The sequence below is a fragment of the Pituophis catenifer genome, unplaced genomic scaffold (genome assembly GCF_029215685.1).
Source record: "Pituophis catenifer annectens isolate HBS135680 unplaced genomic scaffold, rPitCat1.0.hap2 SCAF_7, whole genome shotgun sequence".
Lineage (NCBI taxonomy): Eukaryota > Metazoa > Chordata > Lepidosauria > Squamata > Colubridae > Pituophis > Pituophis catenifer.
In genome coordinates this window covers 57,502,478-57,521,932 of record NW_027256887.1, presented here as the reverse complement: position 1 = coordinate 57,521,932, position 19,455 = coordinate 57,502,478, and the positions used below count along the sequence as shown (strand labels likewise).

The 19,455-nt window shown below is 38.7% G+C and overlaps 1 protein-coding gene across 4 annotated transcripts; it reads right to left on the bottom strand.

The window, feature by feature from the left end:
- Positions 1-1,801: 1,801 nt before the first annotated feature.
- On the bottom strand, positions 1,802-17,812 carry ARHGDIB (Rho GDP dissociation inhibitor beta). 4 transcript variants are annotated; one of them, XM_070946938.1, is made up of 6 exons: positions 17,719-17,812; positions 11,612-11,798; positions 10,221-10,304; positions 4,845-4,921; positions 3,633-3,696; positions 1,802-2,504 (listed from the first exon to the last, which is right to left on the bottom strand). In XM_070946938.1, the coding sequence occupies exons 2-6, from the start codon at positions 11,787-11,789 to the stop codon at positions 2,305-2,307; spliced, it is 603 nt and encodes a 200-aa protein (XP_070803039.1). In that variant the 5' UTR covers positions 11,790-11,798; positions 17,719-17,812; the 3' UTR covers positions 1,802-2,304. The 4 variants fall into 4 exon arrangements, with proteins under 4 accessions (XP_070803039.1, XP_070803040.1, XP_070803041.1 ...); XM_070946939.1 differs by having other exon boundaries at positions 17,715-17,748; XM_070946940.1 differs by lacking the exon at positions 17,719-17,812 and adding an exon at positions 17,588-17,644.
- Positions 17,813-19,455: the final 1,643 nt, after the last annotated feature.

Sequence of the window (19,455 nt, the reverse complement as noted above, 5' to 3'; positions counted from 1 at the left end):
TGCTTACTGCCAAGTGATGAGGGCAGGAATCCAGTACCTTTGAAGAGCACCAGTTTCTGAAAGTTGATTTAAATGTTGCTCTCCTTGTCTATTGATATATTTCTTGGTCTATTCACTATCCCTTTTTCTAAATTTGAGACAGGCTTTCTTACCTTCAGATGAGTTTTTCTCTCCAGATCCAAAAAGGAGCACACCACTGAGGAAAACTAAAAGAAACATATGCAAGAGGGAGTTTTCCATTGCTCTGACTTCTTTTCTCCTTCTCAGTTCTTCTGTTTCAGGCAGAAAAAAAAACCTTTGAGAACTGTCACTTAATCAGACGTGACAGCTCCAAAACCTGTGGGAGTGAAACAGTTGGGAATGGCCACCTGTACCTTTTTTTTCTTCTGATAAGAAACTAGTGGGGATATGAACTCCCAAGTATTTCTCTGATGTGATAAATCTAATTATTCTATTGTAAGACAAGCTCCATTTTCACAGCTTAGCAAATAAAAAACAAAATATTGAAGTTCAGGTAAGTTAACATAGACAGAACTCTGCTTATTTCTGTACAACCAGGCTAGCATTACAACTGTTTTTAAGAGTTTGTTTAATTTTAAAAAAATCACTATAGATTTTGAATTGATTAAATCTTCATATTGTCATGAATTCCAACCCCCTCCTTGGTGCCTGATGAGACACAGAGGAAAGAGAAAGAGAAAAAAAAACTTCTCAAAGAAGTTTGCATACAAAGAGATACTATCATGTTGTCAAACACCTTTGAAACTAGATAGCAATATTTTAATTATAAAAATTAAATCGCCAATTTCATTACATACATATTTTCAATTGAAACAAATATTTTCAATTGGTTAAATATTGCAGTTCTATTTTCATAGATGTTATTTGTACTTGTTTGTTGGCCTTTACTAATATCACCCAGAAATCTTATGGACTGAAATTTACAGTCTGAAAAATCTTTTTTTTGAAAATTTGTTTTGTGCCTGTTTCATTTAACCTCTCTTATCTCATGCACATTTTGCCTGCACCACCTCCTACCGTTGTATTTTAGGTTTCTATGAAATGAGCAGTGCTTTTTATTACAGAACCCGATTTCTGCCTATTACACAGAGTAGCATTTGTAAAGGGAACATTCTTTAAGTTATTTGCTTATTCATTTTGTTCCTTAATGCTGTGATTCTGAAAATAGCCTTAAATCATCAACTAGTTCTTGTTTCACCTCAACTCCCAGGTCAACTACCATGGGAGGCACATGCATCCCATTTCCTGATTCTGCAGGCCTCCCAGACACAGCTAAGATCAAACTTCAAAATCCGGAGCAAATTGTTTTTGTGGCAAAACAGTTTATATTTTAGAGGAGAGACTGTGACACAGAAGCATTAGCCTTCTGCAAAGAAAACTCCCAACCAAACATTTCAGCCCTACAGGTTCAGAGTTGTCATTGGCCATTTTAAAAAAGGGTGCTCCCCCGAGCAATATGTACTGCCTATCTTTAGCAAAAGAATAAAAATAGACCCATATGCTGGTGACAAACCATATTCTTCCTCTGTACAATCAATCTACTTCTCATGATACCCTGAGAGTGATCCAGTGGCAATGCCCATTATGTTCTCTACAATCCTAATCATTAAGTGTTCTGCTTATGCCTTAAACTGTTAAAATGATGCAAGAAGACTAAAGTGCCTGGATCTGGGGGCGGGAGAGATGTGAGGCAAGAACTGAATTTGATATCCCTAGTGTGTAAAGAGAAAAATACTTAAATCTATGTATTGTAAGAAAAACAAGAAGCTCACTCTGAAGCAAAGGACAAAATTGGCTTTATTTTCAAAGACACTGCTATCGTTACAGGCCAGGTCAGGAACCGTATCCTATATTACTAGACAAGGCAACTCCAAATGCAATTCTGGGAACCAAATTTAAACAAGACACTATCCGCTGACAGAACTTTTCATATAAGGCAGGGGGAAAGAGAAATTCCAAAGCCAACTCTCTTTCAGTCAACTGATGTGCCATGATAGCAATAGGTTTAAGTTGGTGACTATGTATCTTCTGACCAAAGGCACTTCAAGAATTGATCCTGTGCAACCAGAGAAATGTTTTGTCCCTGTTGATTTTTGTGAGATTATTTTCAAGGTAGCAGGAGGAGAAACAGAATCTCTCCAATAGCCTATACTGGCTAAATTTCTTTTGACAATAAAAGGGTTGGGTTATGTGGAAGAAGCATGGCATGCATGTGCCAGCAACTGACACATTTGGAATAAGCACAAGCAGCAGAAGAAGGAAAAAGAGAAAACTGGGTAAAATTCATTCTGTCCATTCCTTTTTAATAGCCAAGTTCCATTCCCAGGTGAGATGGTTGTGCTTATCATCATCAGTGAAGAGAGACTTATTGCAGTAGTTTCCTCGGGCCACCAGGCCCTTTGGTGCTTCCTCAATAGGTGTCATGAATTCATACTCTTCTGGCCGTGGCCCATAGCTGCCCACCATGAATACAGCCTTATCCACTAGGAGAGAACAAGCCACAGAAAGACAATGCATCAGAAGGTAGGACAAAAATAGAATGGAACACAAAACACAAATGATTTTAAAATGCAATACAAACATTTAATATAATAATGATTGCAGTTTTCCATCGCCTGGATTGAATTCAGATTATATCATCCTTTAGTAGATTTATCAGCAGCTGCTACTGCAACTAATGCTCAGAAACCATCCCAGAAAGGAATTTGGAACAAACGTTAATTAATTTATATTCCTTATATGATAGAAAATAACAACAATAGCATCCTCCAAACTTCCAAAATACAGTTTATAAAAAATGCCCCAAATCCTCCAAGATTATTAAATGTTTCCATATTTCAGTGTTCTCACATAGGTTTTCAACCTCCCTCAATTTCCCTAGCAATCAGATCATCGTTTCTTCAGAATGTCATTAAAACTTGACAGTTTCAAAGGGTCATGAGAATGGACTTGCTGTGAGTGGAGAATTTCTGGTTTTGAGAATCTATTTTCTGCTTGATTATTTCTTTGGTGTGAAGGTTTATTAAAACAGTTTTACATTTTTTCTTTTATGTGATTTTTTTTTTGTTGATACAATTTATTGTTTTAAATCTTATTGTAAGCTATCTAAGCCTCTTAACAGATTTTTCTGAAGCTTGTATACAGGGAGGGAAGGAACGAGGGAGGGAGGGAGGGAGGGAAGACGGACTTGGGGCAATTAAAATTAGGATAGAAGAGACAGCCCAAGTTAGCTCAAGTCCTCTGATGTTATACATATAAGAGAATTTTCTCTCTGGTGTCTGAGCATACCATATAAATATCTATAAATAAGGGGGGTTTCAGGCATCTAGCTATATGCCCAGTGTTTACCATGCAAACAGAAATATCAACAGAATAATTTCTGCTCCTGTGGATTGCGGTCTCTGTATTACAGTTTAGAGGCAAAGGCTTTCTGCCATATTTGCACTGTACAAAAAGGGAAAGGACTGCTTTATCTACAAAGTGTGAAAGGTGAGTTATTCAGCGCAATCACATCAAGGTGATTTTTGAAAGAATGTGCAAGCAAGGCTATGTTTATAGCAGTATCATCTACAGGTATTGAAGAGGAGAAAAAAATAATTTCACATATTCACCTTTCACTCCTTTCCGGTAAGTGTTCTGGAGATATTTCAAACCAGATACAATCTCTTTGTTTACCTGCAAGAGAAAAACTGCCCATTGAGTGGGGTAATTCAGTTCAAATTATCAATACCCTTACTTTGGGATATGGTAGGGAGAAAACACCATTCTGTAACTAAACTAAACAATTTACTCATTTATTTTTTCAGATTATGAGGCTCCTGTGATTAGGAGTCTAATCATCAAAACCTAAATTGAAGGTAAGTTTAACAGCCCAAATCTTCATACACTCAACCATAGTAGTTCAATTTAAGATTCCTCACAGCAGCTTGAATAAGTCATATCAGATCTTCAACTAGTTTTTATGTTGTGCCAACAAATGAAACTGCCACTATCTCTTTATGAGACATTTACAATTTGAATTAATGTAAGCATCAGTGGAAATGAAACGCTAAATCCAGCACAATTACTAGCTATGTTTGTCCAATTCTGGTTGCTCTTCTTTAAGAGGAGGAGGAAATAAAGCAGTTTTCAGCAATGTAGCCTATCAGTGTGACCACTTCTGCATTTTGCCCAGATGACACTTTCCGTTAAGGGGCCATTTTACATTATAATGATCAAATAAAGTTTAGGAAAAGGGGAAATTTCTGAACAGATTTTTAAGGACCAGCAATTGGATATATTTAGGATTAAATATATTTGGGGAGAAAAAACCTAATATATTTTGGGACAATACACTTCTTACTGATATTTGTTGCTGATGCACTGTTCTGAAATATAGTAATAGATCTGTAACCTAAACAATGATAAATATTAAGCTAAAACAATAAAAGCCAATTTAAGAAAAGTAATTGAGTTCATGTTTCTTTTTTCTGCTTCTAATTAAGTTGCACAAGGAAAAAAATAAAAACTTTTTATCTGTTTTGTTGTATCATAATGTAAGAATAATGTATAGTTTCATTTAAATTTATTTTGTCTTTAGTAGAATACAAATAATTAGTCCAGTTAAAAGAATTAAAGAATACAAGATTCACTGGAAATACTTTCCTTTCTGCCTGTAGACAATGCAAATTTCTTATTTTGGTTAATGCTTTATTATTTAAATTGACAGCTGTGACATTTATGAACCAGCAATGTACACATTTGCACTACAAGAGGCTATAGTGAAGATATGCAGAATGGAATAGAATCCAGCTCCGGAAAATTTCTACAGGAAAGTCACTTACTTTGAAGTGGATCTTGACTCTATATTCAGCTCCTTCTTTTAATACAAAGGTCTCTTTCTTCAGAGCCTCAAGGTCCCCTGGAACAGGGAAAATGCCTTAATCAATCAGGTTAAAAGATGTGGAAGAAAACAGCTTTTTTCCCATGGATTCATTTGATTGCTGTACATTGGAGTACCATATATATATATATATGCATAAGCAGTGATGTGCTGGTACACATTTAATGAAAGGCTCTGCTGACTCCATTGCTACCACACAGCTAGTTACCAAATAGCTGATAGGCGCGCTAGGCGTGGTAGCTCAGCTCTGCTCTCAATCAGCTGGCAAAATTTCAGAAAAATAGCTCTTACAGCTCTAGCACTTTGTTGTGTATAAGCATATCTGGGTTGCAAACATGTTAGTATTGTGCTTGTTTTAACCAGCATGTAGCAGTTTAAAAATAAACAAACAATCAAGTAAATAAATTCTCTCAAAGAATTCTAGAAATTACATGAAAAGAGGAGGCGGTTTCTTAGTTCTATGTCCCTATTCTTCCACTGCAACATAATGTTTTTCCAAGGAAACAGAAGCCACCCTTTTATGTTTAATGTATTAAATATGTTGTTTAGATGTACCAAATAAGCATGCAGTAAGTATCTTGCCAATGAACATGAAATGTGAAAGTGCATGAATTAATAAACCAGAAATGTCTGTGCTGTGAATTTGTGCATATGAGCACACTTATATCATTCCAATTAACTAAAAAAAACCCTATTCACTGGAATCATTCATGCATAGCTATCAAAATGCATATTTGTGTAAGTAAAAGCTAGAAGCATTTTCACACAGATTGTATAATGCATTTATCAACAAACCATTTGTGGACTTGCTTCCCCTGGAGATTTCAGCTACAGAGGAAGCATCTGTGCTTTGCTAAGCCATGACTTCCTCTCTTATCAAGCAAGAACCCATATAAGGCAAACTGTGACTATTTCTTGCTGGTGTTAAACTCCTGGGAACACAGACTGTTACTTAAGTATGCAGAAGAAATTATTGCACTGGTGCTGTGCCAACAATGAAGAAATCTAAGCAGGCAGCCTTCTGGCTGTACTTGGAACACACTAAAAACTTGATCTGTGAGAAGATTGACTATATCCACTACCACTATATTTTAGTTATTTAGTTCATTTAAATTATGTATTCTCTCAACATACATCTCAGGACAGTGTATAAGTAAAATAACAATAATGCTATAAAATATTTATTAGGCCAGAGGCAATTGAACAATCAAAGATAAACTCTCCAGACAGATTCACAAAACCACCTAATCCAGTGCCTGGAAGAAAAGCTAGATCTTCAAAAGGCAGGAAGGATCAGAGCTATCCAGTTTTCATAACATTAGAGATATGGAGCATGTCAACTCTGTTAGAGCTTATCAGAAAAGGCAGAGATAATCAGAGACAAGTGGTTCCACAAATGACTAGGCACCATTCCATTAAGAGCTTTACCAGTGATAACCAGCACATTGAGATGTGTCCAGAAGCCTATTGACAACCAATGCAGGTCAAAAAATAACAGCATAATGTAGGTATACAAAGATGAGCCCGTAATTATCCATGCCATTACATTCTGGACCAACTGTTACCTTCAGAGTGGATTTCAAGGGCAGCCATACACACTAATCCAAAGAAGAGGCGATGAAGGCATGAGTGACTATGAGCTGGAAAATATAGATTTCTGCAAAGGGCCTCTCAATCATGATTTCCACCTTCTCTTCGATAGATGTCATGAGCTTAGAGGTTCCTAGCCTGAACACTGGGTCTGCCTGGCAGAAAGCAATCCAGTTCAGAACTAAAAGTGGAAGATCTCCAGGTTCATCAGGCCTCAAAATCTTCAACCACATGGACTTGTTTAGGATTAAGATTGAATCTGTTCCTCCCCATACAGACCCCAGAACCTCCAGACATTGAGTCAATGACTTGAAAATATTGCATGAGCAACTAGAAGCTAAGATGTGTAATTTAATATCATATGGGCAGTACCTAACCCTATGCCAAAGGATGACATAACCCAGAGCCTCATGGAAGATGTCATACAGGAGCAGGGAGAGAATTGAGCCATGAAGCACCTCATCCCAAACAGAGATGGAATTCTTTCCCCACCCCCCAACCCCCACATCAACACTAACTGGAACTGGCCCTAGAGGATGGAGAGAAAGCATAATAGTTTTTCTCCCAATCCCAGCCCTCTGAGCCAGTCTAGAATTATACTTTGATCCATGATGCCAAAGCTGCTGAGAAATTAGGGATAGCCAGAATGGATGCATCACCCCCACCATGCCCATTCTGGTCTCACCATAGGTCATCCACAAGCAACCCAGGGCTAATCCAGACAGAAAGATGATCCATTTCTTCCTCTGAAGTTGCAGTCAAATACCTACTCCCCAAACTCACCAAAGAAGATTTGGAAATAGGTCAAAAAATACCCAACACTGTAAAGCAATAATTTTTTGAGGAAGGGCAGATTATTGTTTCCTTAAGAGCAGAGGGACAACCCCTCTCTCAAGTATTAATCACCCTGAACCCAGCCATATGACATCTCCCAAGAAACTTTGACAAGAATAGCTCTAATACGCATGTGGTTGCACTAAGAGCTCCAAGAACCCTGTCCTCTTCGGATTAACGGGTTCAAACTCTTTTGCCATTTTATCCCCCAGAGTTCCTCTGAAAACCTGGTGACCCTCCAGGATTCATGTACAGAGAGAGGCCACGTGTACACATAAAAACTAATCCAATGCTGAAGCCATCCTCTCATTCCAAGAGGAGACTGTTGAATTGGGTATCAGAGCCTTAAGAAGTTCTCCAAGCATTGTCTAAAACCCAGTGAGGTCCATCAGATGCCTGAGGTAGACCAGTGGGTTTTGGAGAGTGCCTGGAGAAGTTCCTAAGGTGGCCTTGAGCTCCTAAACCACTTCAGTCTCTGCAACCAGAGAAGTTAGAGCGCAGTCTTCCAGTACCATAGGTTTAGAAAATTCCAAACCCAGTCAAAGCAACACAGCCACAACAAAGCCACAACACAGGAAGGAGGCTGGCAGCAGCAATAGCAATAACACTTACAGTTATATACCACTTCACAGTGCTTTACAGACCTCTCTAAGCAGTTTACAGAGTCAGCATATTGCCCCCAACAATTTGGGTCCTCATTTTACCCACCTCGGAAGGATGGAAGGCTGAGTCAACCTTGAGCCTGGTGAGATCTGAACGGCCAAATTGCAGGCAGCCGGCAGTCAGCAGAAGTAGCCTGCAGTACTGCATTCTAGCCACTGTGCCACTCATTGCCAGCAGCAATCCCATCTGTTCTCTGGAACCCAGCTACACAAACAGGGTTTCACATCTAGTCGTCTGTGGAAAACTACTTCTGAAAGCCACAAGAGATTTCCAGACAGCAGTATCCATCCTCCTATCTCTACGTAGGAGATATAGCCAGTGCCACACCCCAATATTATCAAATATTGATAATATTTCTAAGAGCCCCATTCTCACCCACTAAGTCTCAGTAATACACAGCAGGTTGGCTCTCAGAAGAGCCTTCATTTCAGGCAGACCTGGCATTAAGCTGCTATAGCTTAAGCTAAGGACTATTGAGCATGTAATATCCAGGCATGGGAGCTAAGCCAAGGAGGCTAAAAAGCAACATCGGTACTAGCCACTAAGTGAACTTTCCCAGAGAGTGGTCCACCCTGCTTCAAGTTGTTCAAACCTTTATTGTCAACGCACAACTTGTGTACAATGAGATTGGCTGAGCCTCCCTTAGTGCACCCCCCCAACACAATACATCTCAATAACTCAGTTAAAGAAAGAAAATCCCTAACTCAGTAAATCATACTAACAAACACACAATCCTCTATACATATATGTACATAACACTACATTATAATATATTGCGCCAATATGAGTATGTTGCACGTTGTGCCAGCACTGCAAGTCTATCATACTACATACTTATGATGTTATGTGGCATTCAGGAGTCTGACAGCCCATGGATAAAAGCTGTTCTTCAGCCTGTTTATACGACTGGCTATGCTTCTATATCTCCTGCCCGATGGTAGGAGAATAAAGAGGTGCTGACCAGGGTGTGAGTCATCCCTGAGGATTTTCCTCACTCTTCTAAGGCAACTACCTTATCTCCCTCTACCCTTTCCTACTGAGATGTTGCTGTCTGCACCCACACTCCAATCAAGTCAGCATAATCCAAACCTTCTCTCTTTTTCCCAGTATATGACCTCATCCCATCCAACAACGATGTGTCATCAACTAATTCCAACTAATCCCATTCTAGCTGGTCAACCAACATAGACGCAACACCCATTATAGAATTCTAAAGTTAGAAAGAGCCACGAAAATGCAGCTTTAGAATCTCTAACAGATGGCCATCCAGCCTCTACTTAGATACCTCCTACACTTTGTTAGTTCTTTTTAAATTTTACTTTTAAATCTTTTTTTAAAAATAGGAAATAACTCATGGTGGCCAGAGGAAATAAGAATATTAGGACATTAGATAGGTTAAAAGTCAGAAATCCCCTGTTCAAAATCTCTCCTACCTGAAATCTCAGCAAACAGGCAATAAGCTGTTTCTAAGATTCATCGCACTCTGCTCCCAACCCATCTGCAACTGACATAAATGCTTAAAACACCTTCCTTATAAGGAAAAAATGGAAGAATTAGTGTTTTTAATTAGTTGTGAGGAAATGCATACAGAGGCATCTGCTAGAAGTTTATATAATTACATAAACTAGACAAACAGAAAGGCTTACTTTTCTCTCGTAATTAGACAAACATAATTAAACTGGTTGATAATGGATTCAAGTCACTGCCACAAGAGTTGTTCCCTCTTGATGATTTATGGCATTGGACAAATTGATTTTCTGAAATTTACAAGTTCAGTTTTGGACTATTTTTAGATAGTAGTTTAAGGGGAAGAATGATACAGGCCAGGAGGCTACCCACTCCTACTCCTGCCTTAAATTCCTTCTCTCCAACTGTCCAAGAACCTCACATTCCTTCACGTTACATAACTGAATCAACAGTTGACCTTAAGTAGTCTTCCAGAAGGATGAGGACTGAGTTGCACTATCTAATACCCTGTTTCTCCCAAAATAAGACATCCCCTGATAATAAGCCCAATCGGGCTTTTGAGCGCATGGCAATAAGGCCAAGCGCTTATTTCAGGGTTCAAAAAAATATAAGGCAGGGTCTTATTTTTGGAGAAACACAGTACCTCAGAGGTTATCCATCCTAATCCTACTTAACTCAACATTCACAAAATCAACTTCAAAATGAAGCAAGGCCCAGGAATTCCATTCAACCTGCTATATAATAAGGAGAGAATGTTTCCTACCAGTGAGGTCCATGGTGATTGGTCCTGGAGCAGTGTCACATACAAGAGTAAGTCGAGTGACAGTCACATTCGGAAGTGTTGGGTCTGTGGTGTCAGGAAAAGGATAAAAGGTTTATTAACCAAACATTGAGAAACCTGAGGTGCTTCCTTTTTTTTAATGCAAAATTTATCTTCCTACAGCCTTCATGTGCACAGGAAATTAGCATGTCACTTAATAGCTAATATAAACCTTTTTTCTGACATATTATTAGTTTCAGTCATGCAGGGAAATTCAATCCGATCTCACTGTTCCCACTCACACCCTCCGTAGAGGGACAGTAACATTACCTCTCTTCTAATTTGTTTCTTTAATAAATTTACAAAGCTGTCTTATCTCTGGCTAACAATTAAAACAGAATAAAAGCACAACCAATAATTAAAAACATAAATAATATGACACAGCATAAAATAGCTGCCAAGAATAATCAAATACCTTCCAAGAATAAATGTAATAAAATATGTAGCAGTCAACATAACCAAAAGGTTATATTAATTACATGAATTATCTTTGTTGAAATATATACCAGGGGCAGTAAATTAATGCTTCAGGTTTTGTTGCTAACTTCAAATATTAATAATATAAATATGACTCAACTAATTCCTTCATATGCTAAGAAATACACCAATAAGTGTCTACCTAGTACTGTTGTCAACTTGACTGGAAACTTTATTTCAGAACTTGGCTAGAAGACTCTCTCAGCATTGCTGATTTGATCCTTTTAAACTATGTTCTGGTTCCTATGCTGAATAGCAAAATCCTCCACCCAGCTAGGAGGACAGAAGTAGACTTGCATACTGAAAATAGAATCCATGTCACCCAGTGGTGAAATCCAATTTTTTTACTACCGGTTCTGTAGACGTGGCTTGATGGGCATGGTGTGGCTTGGTGGACGTGGCAGGGGAAGGATACTGCAAAATCCCCATTCCCTCCCCGCTCCTGGAGGAAGGATATTGCAAAATCTCCATTCCCACCCCACTCTGGGGCCAGCCAGAGGTGGTATTTGCCGGTTCTCCGAACTACTCAAAATTTCCGCTACTGGTTTTCCAGAACCTGTCAGAACCTGTTGAATAGCACCCTTGATGTCACCTTAAAAGTAACACTGAAAGTTGATCTTCAATTATGGTAAAATATTCTCAGATCAACATAATACAGTCACCTGGAGTCGCTTTACCAGTGAGATGGCAACAAAGAAATTAAATAAATAAATAATCACTTCTCTTTCATTTTTAGGATCAAATTTAATGTTCTCCATCACTGACAATATTAATTTCATCACAGAGCAAATACAAATACTGCCTTCTTTTTCTACCCCAAAACATGATTCTTCCAAAGGACCTTTTTCCAGCTGTACCTGCAACCACTGGTACCTCCCCCAGCAAAGACTTCTTGTACTTTGCAAGGCTTTCATCATCTTTGTCCAGCTCCTGTAATTCCTGAAGTGTCTTTTGAGGTGGAGGCTTGTAGTTTAGTTTACCATCTAGCTCATCGTCATCTTCTTCCACATGTACCTCAGGGTCTTTCTCAGTCATGACTGTTGGCTACAGGAAAAAAAAAATGCCAGTTACTGTAAGGGCACTAAGTAAGGTACTGATTACAAGATTTGTAAATCCTTGGCTTTCTACAATAAAGGGAACAATTGTGGGAGTGAAGGTCACAGGCACAGCCATTTAAATACTTTTATAAGCAAAAGGATCAAAGACATTTAACCTGGCAATAGATATTTTGTCAAATTCAGTTATCCAGTAGCTGGACTGCTTTTTTCTGTAAAGGAGAGATGCATTTCTAGATAGAAGGATATAATCGCTCTTAACTAATAGACCAAAAAGAGCCCCTTCGCTGAATATTCTTCTCACTTGTAATTTGCTCATCCCAGATTCATGACATTGGCTTTATAAAAGAACACGAACTGATCCCCAGAATTTGTTAATCATTCCAGCTCTCAAACACTTTAATGGTGGGGGAGATAGCAAAAAAGAAAGCACCTGCTCTGGCCACTGAAACAGCCACTGATATTCCTGTCTTCCCAAAATAGATTTAATCAATAACTACAGCAAGATAATTTTTAAACGATATCCTCTCTCTTTCTGTTTACACACACATGCATACATGCACACATATATGTAAAATGCTATACATGCTGAGTTCTCTTAACAAAGCCAATATGAGCTATAAAATATAACCATTTTAAGAGGTGTGGACTCTAATTCCCAGAATTCCCTAGCCAGCATTTTCCAGGTTGAGAAATACTATACTAGATTCACGCATCAAGGTCAGCTCATAAGGTAAGACTCCCTCTAACCTCTGGACCTTCATCACCAGCTCTTTCTCTTTACCATTCACACCAACATATATCAATAGAAACAACAGCAGAATCTCGCTGCTGTAAAAGCTTGATAATATTTCTTGACATCCATATTTCTGCTACAGTAACCCTGCTCTCTGTGAAAGTACAGATTCTGGAATATGAGCTATTCACCCTCATCTTGCACAGCAAACCTGAATGCATACTGAGGCACCTTTCCCAATCTGGTATCTGCAGATGTGTGGAATTTCAATTCCTATATTCCTGGAATTTCATATTGGCTGAGAACTCTGGAGAAGGATGCTAATGTGAGTTTGTACTGATATACTTCCCACAATATACTCACCTTCTATGACATAAATCTAAACAAAGTCATACATGAGGATTCACCTTGTGTGTAACAACCGAGAGCTGTAATTAATGAGCCAAACATTTACAGGCTAAGGACTGCAACTAGACTCAGTCACATTTTTAAAATATATGCTGGTATGCTGGACTTGAAGTTCTTGAGCACAAAAATAAGTACGTAACCTTATTATTTGTATCCGTAACAAAATACTTCACACTGATTCCACAATGACCAGCAAATCCTCCAACTAAAGAACCTCTTTGTGTCCCGTTGACAAAGACAAATAGACCTTCAGAAGCCATAGCAGCCACATTACTACGCAATAGTTATTTCAAATCTTCATTGACATGACAGCAATAGAAATAAATTGAATAGTTCATGCAATACCATACAGAGATTTACATCAAAAGCAGACAATGAAGGAAAATACCTGAATGGAGCTTATTAACAATTTTTTTTTAAGCTGATCAGTCCAACTGCATAAATATCATGTAATTTCCCAACTGCACAACATTTAAAATAGCTGTTTTCTGTGTGGTGACCAGGTCCCCTTCTTATGCAGGAAGGAAACATGTGCCTTGTTCCTATGACAACCCATGCCCTGGCTACAGACTCCAAGGATCTACCACAATCTGTAACACTGAAACTTCTCTGAAATTGGGGGAAGCAAGACAAAATTCAGTAAGCAACATGCTCAAGAAGGACTTAAAATGAAACTCCCTTTTTAGCACCAGAAGAATCAGTCTGCTGTTAGGTTCTTGGCCAAGGAAGGATAAACAAAATACACAGTAAAGAACATAAAAAGCAGAGTAGAAAATTATTGCTAATCCATGGCACACAGTATCATGTTGCTCTTGTTTTTAATCTGAGTTCTTGAACAACTACAATGGAAGAGACATATGAACATCAAGAACAGATGTTCTGTTCTAATATCCCCCAACCTCACACATTCCAGATGCATCAGGGTTGCCAAAATTCATGTGTGCTATCATAAAGAATGGCATAAATTTTTGCTAACCTTTCATGCCCTTGCATGGATAACAGAAATAATAAATAAAGGCACAATATGGCAGGCAGCCTATTTTACTCAGAAGAACAAAATATATTTATTTGAATTTGAATTTGCGCAAGCAGTGGGCGCGCATGTGCGTGAAACCATCCCACCCCAGTGATGAAATCCAAAATTTTTTACTACCGGTTCTGTGGATGTGGCTTGGTGGGCGTGGTGTGGCTTGGTGGGCATGGCTTGGTGGGCAAAGGATACTGCAAAATCTCCATTCCCACCCCACTCCATGGGAAGGATACTGCAAAGTTTCCATTCCCACCCCACTCCAGGGGAAGGATATTGCAAAATCTCCATTCCCACCCCACTCTGGGGCCAACCAGAGGTGATATTTGCCGATTCTCCAAACTACTCAAAATTTCCACTACCGATTCTCCAGAACCTGTCAGAACCTGCTGGATTTCACCCCTGCCTTCCCCCCACTCCCCCCCCCACCGGCTGCTGCCAGTCAGCAAACCTTTTGGCTCTATTGCAGTGGTCTCCAACCTTTCTGGCTTTACAATCCAGGGTTGGGACCCCCTGCTCTATTGGATGCTTGGATGTAGATATTTTTCAGTGCAGATCATAACTTGCTAGTTTAATGCAAGGGTTATTCATGAACCATACTAAGAAGTTGGTTTATCTGAATCCTTAATTTGTCACATTCGAGCAATACAAACTAACTAATCTAAGCTAGAAGTAAAATTCTCAAACCTGCAGGTAAATACAAATTCAGCAAACTACAGGATGCTGAAAGTTGTAATTCAATAGCAACCGTTTGGACCTCAGATTCTTTACCTGCATATGATAGTAGCTAACTTAGTATAAAACTTCAACCATTATAATCCTCCAGCTTCACCTTAAATGAACATCACAGCAATAAGATACTTTTTTTTTCATTCAAATAGGCCTAATATGGCGTTATGGCGTGCTCAACATCACAGAATGATGCCTAGCCAGGTTCTGAAGAACCTGTTCTGGTCTCATAAAAATATAAATCTGAGATCTCACATAGGTCAGTTTTTCATTACAGTCCGAAGTCAGTTTATTAAAAAAATCATTTTTTAATTGTAAGAACAAGATAAAGGGATTGACTCGTGGTTCAGAAGATATGCAAATGAAGTTCCTGTTAATCTGAAGCAGATACTCACTGAAAAGAGAGAGAGGAGATTGTGCAATGATAGATAGTCAATATAATGTAAAAAATGACAAGAAATATTAAGAAATTAATTGTGCCTCAGATAATGCAGATAGCTGCTGACCCCCCAGTGATCTCATTTCAATTATGGAGGATTTTGGGACAGCTGGTACAAACAGGGTACCCTGGGATCTCTTTGGGTCTGATTGTATCCAAGCATGGCTAAGTACCAATAGGGTTTAGGATTTAAGTTATGATATGGATTGCTCATAGCCAATTATTATGAAGGAAACAATATCTTAAATTAGAAAGCCTGGAGTAACATGCAAGCTAATTAGCATTTGGAAACTAAAGAGTAAACAAAAATAAACCTGAAAGTTTATAGATATTCAGTAACTGTTGGTTACAAAAATTATTTTGAATTATTTTAAATTATTTAGGACATGACAAAAATCTAAATTACAAGTAAAAATATATGCATATGTTTAAATACTATGAAACTTTAACTGCAGATAAATTATTCACAAGTTACTTTTCTGCCTTTTAGTTTTGTTTTAAAATGTTTTATACAAATAAGCAAATATTTTCTTTCTTTCACATATTATTTCATTGTATTTGCTACATATCTATTGCAGTGGTTCTGTGTTTATACCCTATATTTTAAATTCTGTACATAATATCACTGTGCTTTGATGTTCCCAGATTTTTTAAAAAAATCTAGAACAGTTACTGCAAAAAAGGAGGAGCATGGAGCTAAACAGGAAGCAGTTTCACAGGTAACAGTTTCTCAAAAGGGTGAATTCATCCTTTCCCTTTAATTAGAATTCCATAAATTAAAAGCACAACAAAAGAACAGTGAAATTCTCATTCTTCTTGTCATTGCTATATAATTAGCAATATTATGTAAAAAGAACTACCCTATGTCCCAGAAATGCCATTTTACACCTCTGCTACTTATCTGATTTAGGACTCATCAAGCAATTATTGTATCTAGAAAGCTCCTGAAGGTTTCTATTTATGTAAAGTATCAGCTTGCTTAATACAAGAATATATTTTAGTATTATTTCCTGTGCACCCAGCCATTAATGCACTTGCTTATTATCTACAAAGCATATGCAAATTCTGGAGCTGATAAAATTACTTCTTCCTGCCAGGAAACTTGACCACATCTTGCATATGTCAGCAGTACTTTTTAAAATAAGGAACATAATCTTTCCAGGTGAGATACTTGGGTTATGGGACTTTTCATTAGCAGGTTGATGAGCTTTTATAATCATCCTTTGGTCTAAACTAGAGCCCTACCACTTCCTACCTCTGTTAAGAGCTTCCCGATTATGCTTTTCTTGCATTTCTGTTTTAAGTACTACATTTTGGAATTCATTAAGCCAAGAGGACGGAAACAAGAATTTATATAAATTAATTAAATATATATGGCATTTCTCTTGACCAATTATTCTTAATGGTGAATATCTAAATTCCTCATTCTGTATTGTGAGGACCTTGGATAGAATACATGTTCTTAGAAGAGTTACAAGTCAATCCAAAATCCACATACTTGTCCTGTAACTAACATCTGTGAACTGTCAGGAGTCAGCACATCTCCTAAGCTACAGAAGTTAAAATGTTCCACAGAAGACAGTGTCTTTACTGTCAGTCAATAAGGCCAGTTAAGGAGCTTGCACCATCACCTTCCTCCTGATTACATGCTCTTAAGCTTATTATGTCATCAGAGCTTATATTAGTTGCCATGTGGAGCTTCTCAGACATAGAATTAATCACTGTTGGCGGTCATAAATTATGGTACACCTTATCCAAAACTGCAATTGCTTCAGATTTGGTTATCACTGTATGCCAGGCATGAAGGGAAGGAAAGATGAGAAGGCAGCAGGCACTTGCTAACCAGACATGTTGGTTAAGAATACCATAGGAAGTCAGCCGCACCCTTAACCCTTTGCAGCCAACAAGCAGCCACTGCTTCCTGCCTGAAATTGAGCTAAGAATGGGCAATAAATTGTCAAGTTTCTCAGCCCCTATAACTCTAGGTTATTTGTTCTGGTGGTTCCTGGGACCTAGGTGACTGCAGGATTAATGGCAGTTGCGGTCCCAAATACCCAAAGGTCACCAGGCCACCTAACATTAGCCCACGCTAACGTTCACTGAATATCTATAAAATAATAGGGGTGGGGGAGAAGAAACATTCAGTCTATAGGTATGACGGAACAGGATGCGCAATGGATTTTACCGTGGGCAAGGATTGCCCCTTTCCCCTCCCCTCACCCTCAAATTGTGGAGCGGGCAAAATTCATCAGTTTTTTGCAGCAAAGACGCCAAGCAGAACCTTTTGCAATCTTCCTTCGGCCGTCTCTCCAAGAAGTGACCCACCCACCCCCCACGCAGCGGATTGTGCTGAAGCTTTCCCTGCATTGCAGAGCCATCGCCCTGAAGACGCTGCTCCTCCTAACCTCCCCCCTCCCCTTTGCTCTAGATTAGAGCCACCTTTTCTGCTCTGTTTCCCCGGTTTAAGGGAACCCTTCCAGGGGGTCTTCAAGAGCCTCTCCCCATCGGCAGCGCTGGGCCGCCCCGCTTTTCGCTTTCTTCTTCCACTTGCCCTGCTCGCACTTACTTACTTGCTGGCGGCTGCGTCCGGGGTTCCTTTCTGTCTCAGCGTTTGGCAGTTAAAAGCAGGAAGGAAGTTGGTTAAAAAAAAATAATAATCATTTGCAAAAAATCCGACTCGAAGAGGAAGCTGTGGCGTTGCTGGTTCTTTTATCGCGCACAGTTTATTTAGAGCCCCTCTGTTCTGGGCACACATACACACAAAATACAATAAAGCATAAAAGATGATTAGCTGTATGTGTGAACTCCTTAAGTATCCTCGCTTGTGGTCCTTAGGAATTCATGCGTTATTTCCTCTTGCTTATATGTATGCATTTCTCCGATATGTAGATCTTGGAAACTGTCCAAGCAATGATAGGTGCCTTGGATGATATTCATGTTTGGCTGTGATGTTACCGAGGTTTCTAAAGGACGCTATTTCTGGGGAGAGAGTAGTTACTAGAGTAGGAAAAAAAATCACGGGGCTCATTTTCCACCCTCTCCATTTAAAAAGTCAGCTAGTGTTTCATTTTTATGCTATCTGAATGTTCTGCCTTGTCTATAATCACACACTTGAATCAGAAGCTTTAGGTATTTGGGGAGGAGAGCTATTTTTTTAAATTAAATCCTAAGGCAATAGGAAAATTATTTTATTTGTATATGTATCTATATGCAGCCTACTGTCAGGTTCATGAATTTGTTTTGCAAAAATCTATAGAATCTTAACTACTTTATTTCAACAATGCCCAGTCATGTGTGCTTTCATTCTGAATAAAATTTGAAAACAGGAAAATTATTGCTGAAGGACCTGCTAAATACATCGCCAAAAAGTAAATCTATTAATTGCAGTGAGACAGAAACTTTTCATTGAGATCAATTGACACTAGAAATTCCATATACAGGTGAGTCCAACTTTTTTCCTTAAGAAAGAAAAATGGACATCTGTAATGCTGTACAGTTTAACAATCTGGGTTTTGATTCATAAGTCCTATTTCTTGGATCTTATTGAGAAGAATAAACTTATCATGTACAGATTACAGCCATGATGGAATACTTCCATTTCTTGACTGAAACAAATTTAGATTGTTTTTTATCGTATCAGTATTAAAGTAATGTTTCTACCCCAAGCCAATAGCATCCAATGGCAGCCAAGAAATGTATAAATTTAAGATTTGTCACCCATTATATGTTGAAACAGAAATCGGGGACAGCAGTGTGTGATAGCAGAGCTGGGCCTAATGGCTGCTTCAAGCTAATGTGGACATGCCCTTCCCCTCAGGTTCCTAGTCAGCCTCATCTGCCAACATTCTCTTGTCTCCTAACAGAGATGGACACAGCAAGCTCAGGCCAATGGTCTGTCATAATGTGCATTAGCAATTGATTGCTCAACCAGCAGTACTGCACATGCTCTAGTTCTGTGGCCCCAAGTGGTTAGCTCAAGGCGGAAACAGTGCAATAAGAGGAGGACCAAGGAATGTGGAAACCAGCATTTGTTGCATAAAGGATGTGGATGGGGGATCCTAAATAGCCTTTTAACTCAATTCCTTTATTTCTCTAATCTTTTGGGGGGTTATGATGACTTGGAACTTAAGCACCTAGAGATGAGTTACAGAACCCTGCAGCCAGAATCTTCCCATTCCTGCCAAAGCACTGTGATGGGAAGATTTTCCCCATTCATTGTTCATACATAGAAGAGGGAAGACAGCAAAGCAGAGGGAATCAAACAATTGCTTTGCTTATCATAGGCTGCACATACCAAACCAAGACAA

What these genes read in the sequence shown, in the direction of transcription:
- ARHGDIB (XM_070946938.1), bottom strand. Translation starts at nt 11,789, where the DNA reads ATGACTGAGAAAGACCCTGAGGTACATGTGGAAGAAGATGACGATGAG. An exon ending in GAGTCAAGATCCACTTCAAA is followed by an intron (nt 3,697 to 4,844) that starts GTAAGTGACTTT and finishes TTTCTCTTGCAG; the next exon opens with GTAAACAAAGAGATTGTATC. An exon ending in TTACCGGAAAGGAGTGAAAG is followed by an intron (nt 2,505 to 3,632) that starts GTGAATATGTGA and finishes GTTCTCTCCTAG; the next exon opens with TGGATAAGGCTGTATTCATG.